The 1,710-nt window shown below is 53.9% G+C and overlaps 1 protein-coding gene across 1 annotated transcript; it reads left to right on the top strand.

Annotated features, from left to right (window-relative positions):
* Positions 1–371: 371 nt before the first annotated feature.
* foxb1a (forkhead box B1a) lies at positions 372–1,313 on the top strand. Its single transcript, XM_040133650.1, has one exon. It carries the CDS (start codon positions 372–374, stop codon positions 1,311–1,313), a length of 942 nt encoding a protein of 313 aa, XP_039989584.1.
* Positions 1,314–1,710: the final 397 nt, after the last annotated feature.

Here is a 1,710-nt window from a genome sequence, read left to right as displayed (position 1 = left end):
CATCCACTTAGCTCGCCTTATCCGGGACGCCCGAATGAAGTCTATTCAGCTCTGCTAGCGGGACAAGCTGACTTACTTTGCAACGAAAGACTCGCAGCAGCCGCCTCTCCATAAATGTGCTCCGTCCGCCCGCCTGCACACAGCGGAGGCGCCCGTCCTGGCGGTTTTACGCGCGACGCAACTCCGGCTTTGCCCGCGTTGAAACTTTCTTCAGTGGCCGTTTTCATGAAGAGCGGCAAGCTTTCGCCAAGGAATTAAGGGAGAATACTTTTTTTATTGCTTTTCTGTAAAAAACGAAATATATATATATATATATATTTATATATAAATATATATATATAAATATATATATTTATATATAATTTTTTAGGATGCCTCGTCCGGGGAGAAACACGTACAGCGACCAGAAGCCACCATACTCCTACATCTCCCTCACTGCCATGGCGATCCAGAGCTGCCCGGAGAAAATGCTGCCTCTCAGTGAAATTTACAAGTTCATCATGGATAGATTCCCTTACTACAGGGAAAACACTCAGCGGTGGCAGAACTCCCTGCGACACAACCTGTCCTTCAACGACTGTTTCATCAAAATCCCCCGGCGCCCGGATCAGCCAGGCAAGGGCAGCTTCTGGGCACTGCACCCCAACTGCGGGGACATGTTCGAGAACGGAAGTTTCCTGAGGCGCCGCAAGAGGTTCAAAGTGCTGCCCGCGTCCGACCACTTGGCCCCCAGCAAGCAGTCGGACGCTGCCCATTACCTGCAGCAGCAAGCCAAGCTGAGACTGAGCGCCCTGGCAGCCACGGGCACACACCTTCCCCAAATGTCCACGTACAACCTCGGAGTGTCTCAGACGTCCACGTTTAAACACCCGTTCGCCATCGAGAACATCATCGCCAGAGAGTACAAGGTCCCGGGGAGCCTGGCGTTCTCCACCATGCAGTCCATGTCCGCCGGGTACCCGCTCCACAACCAGCTGACGACGGCCTGGCCCCACATGTACAACACCAGCGTGATTGACACGGCGGCCCCAATCTCCATGGCGAGCGGCGACTACAGTGCCTACGGCGTGCCCATCAAGTCCCTGTGCCACGGGGGACAGTCCTTACCGGCCATCCCCGTGCCAATCAAGCCCACCCCGACCTCCATGCCCGGTTTCTCGGCGTTGCCTCCCCACATCCCCGCGTTTCTATCAAACTCTCCGCAGTCCCTGAGCCCGACGTCGCCACAGACAGCGACGAGCCAAAGCAGCCCTGCGACCCCGAGCGAGACTCTGACGAGCCCCTCCACGCTGCAGTCTGTGGCTGTGCACTGACCGGCTGGACTCCCCCCCCCCCCAACCCCCACCCCCACCCCCGGTAACACGAACTGCTGGCGGGCTCCCGGGCCCCTCTACCAAACCCAAAGTTTATATTTTCGGTCGTCGGAAGCTATCAAAGGCGAGTTGCAGTTGCATATCGATTTATTTGTGTATGTGTTGAATGTGTCGCTTTAAATTGTGTCCTAGGAGTCCAGCACGGAGTCGCACAGCGAAGTATTGCTCTTGAAAATATAAATTATTTGATAGTTCTATTTTTCAGTTTATTGTGAAATGTGAGTGTTGCGAGTGGAGCCACTGAGGGGCTTCGTGGGAAGTTGGCTTGGGCACCATCGATTCTGATTTGAAATGCTTGCAGTTCCCGTGGCAATTTCCTTTATTTTTTCTTTTCTTT

This window comes from Xiphias gladius, chromosome 8 (assembly GCF_016859285.1).
Source record: "Xiphias gladius isolate SHS-SW01 ecotype Sanya breed wild chromosome 8, ASM1685928v1, whole genome shotgun sequence".
NCBI lineage: Eukaryota > Metazoa > Chordata > Actinopteri > Istiophoriformes > Xiphiidae > Xiphias > Xiphias gladius.
The sequence above is the reverse complement of the archived record's forward strand: the minus strand, read 5'-3'. Positions and strand labels throughout refer to the sequence as shown.

Excerpts from the sequence above, each read along its gene's own strand:
- foxb1a (XM_040133650.1), top strand. The coding sequence starts at position 372 with ATGCCTCGTCCGGGGAGAAACACGTACAGCGACCAGAAGCCACCATAC.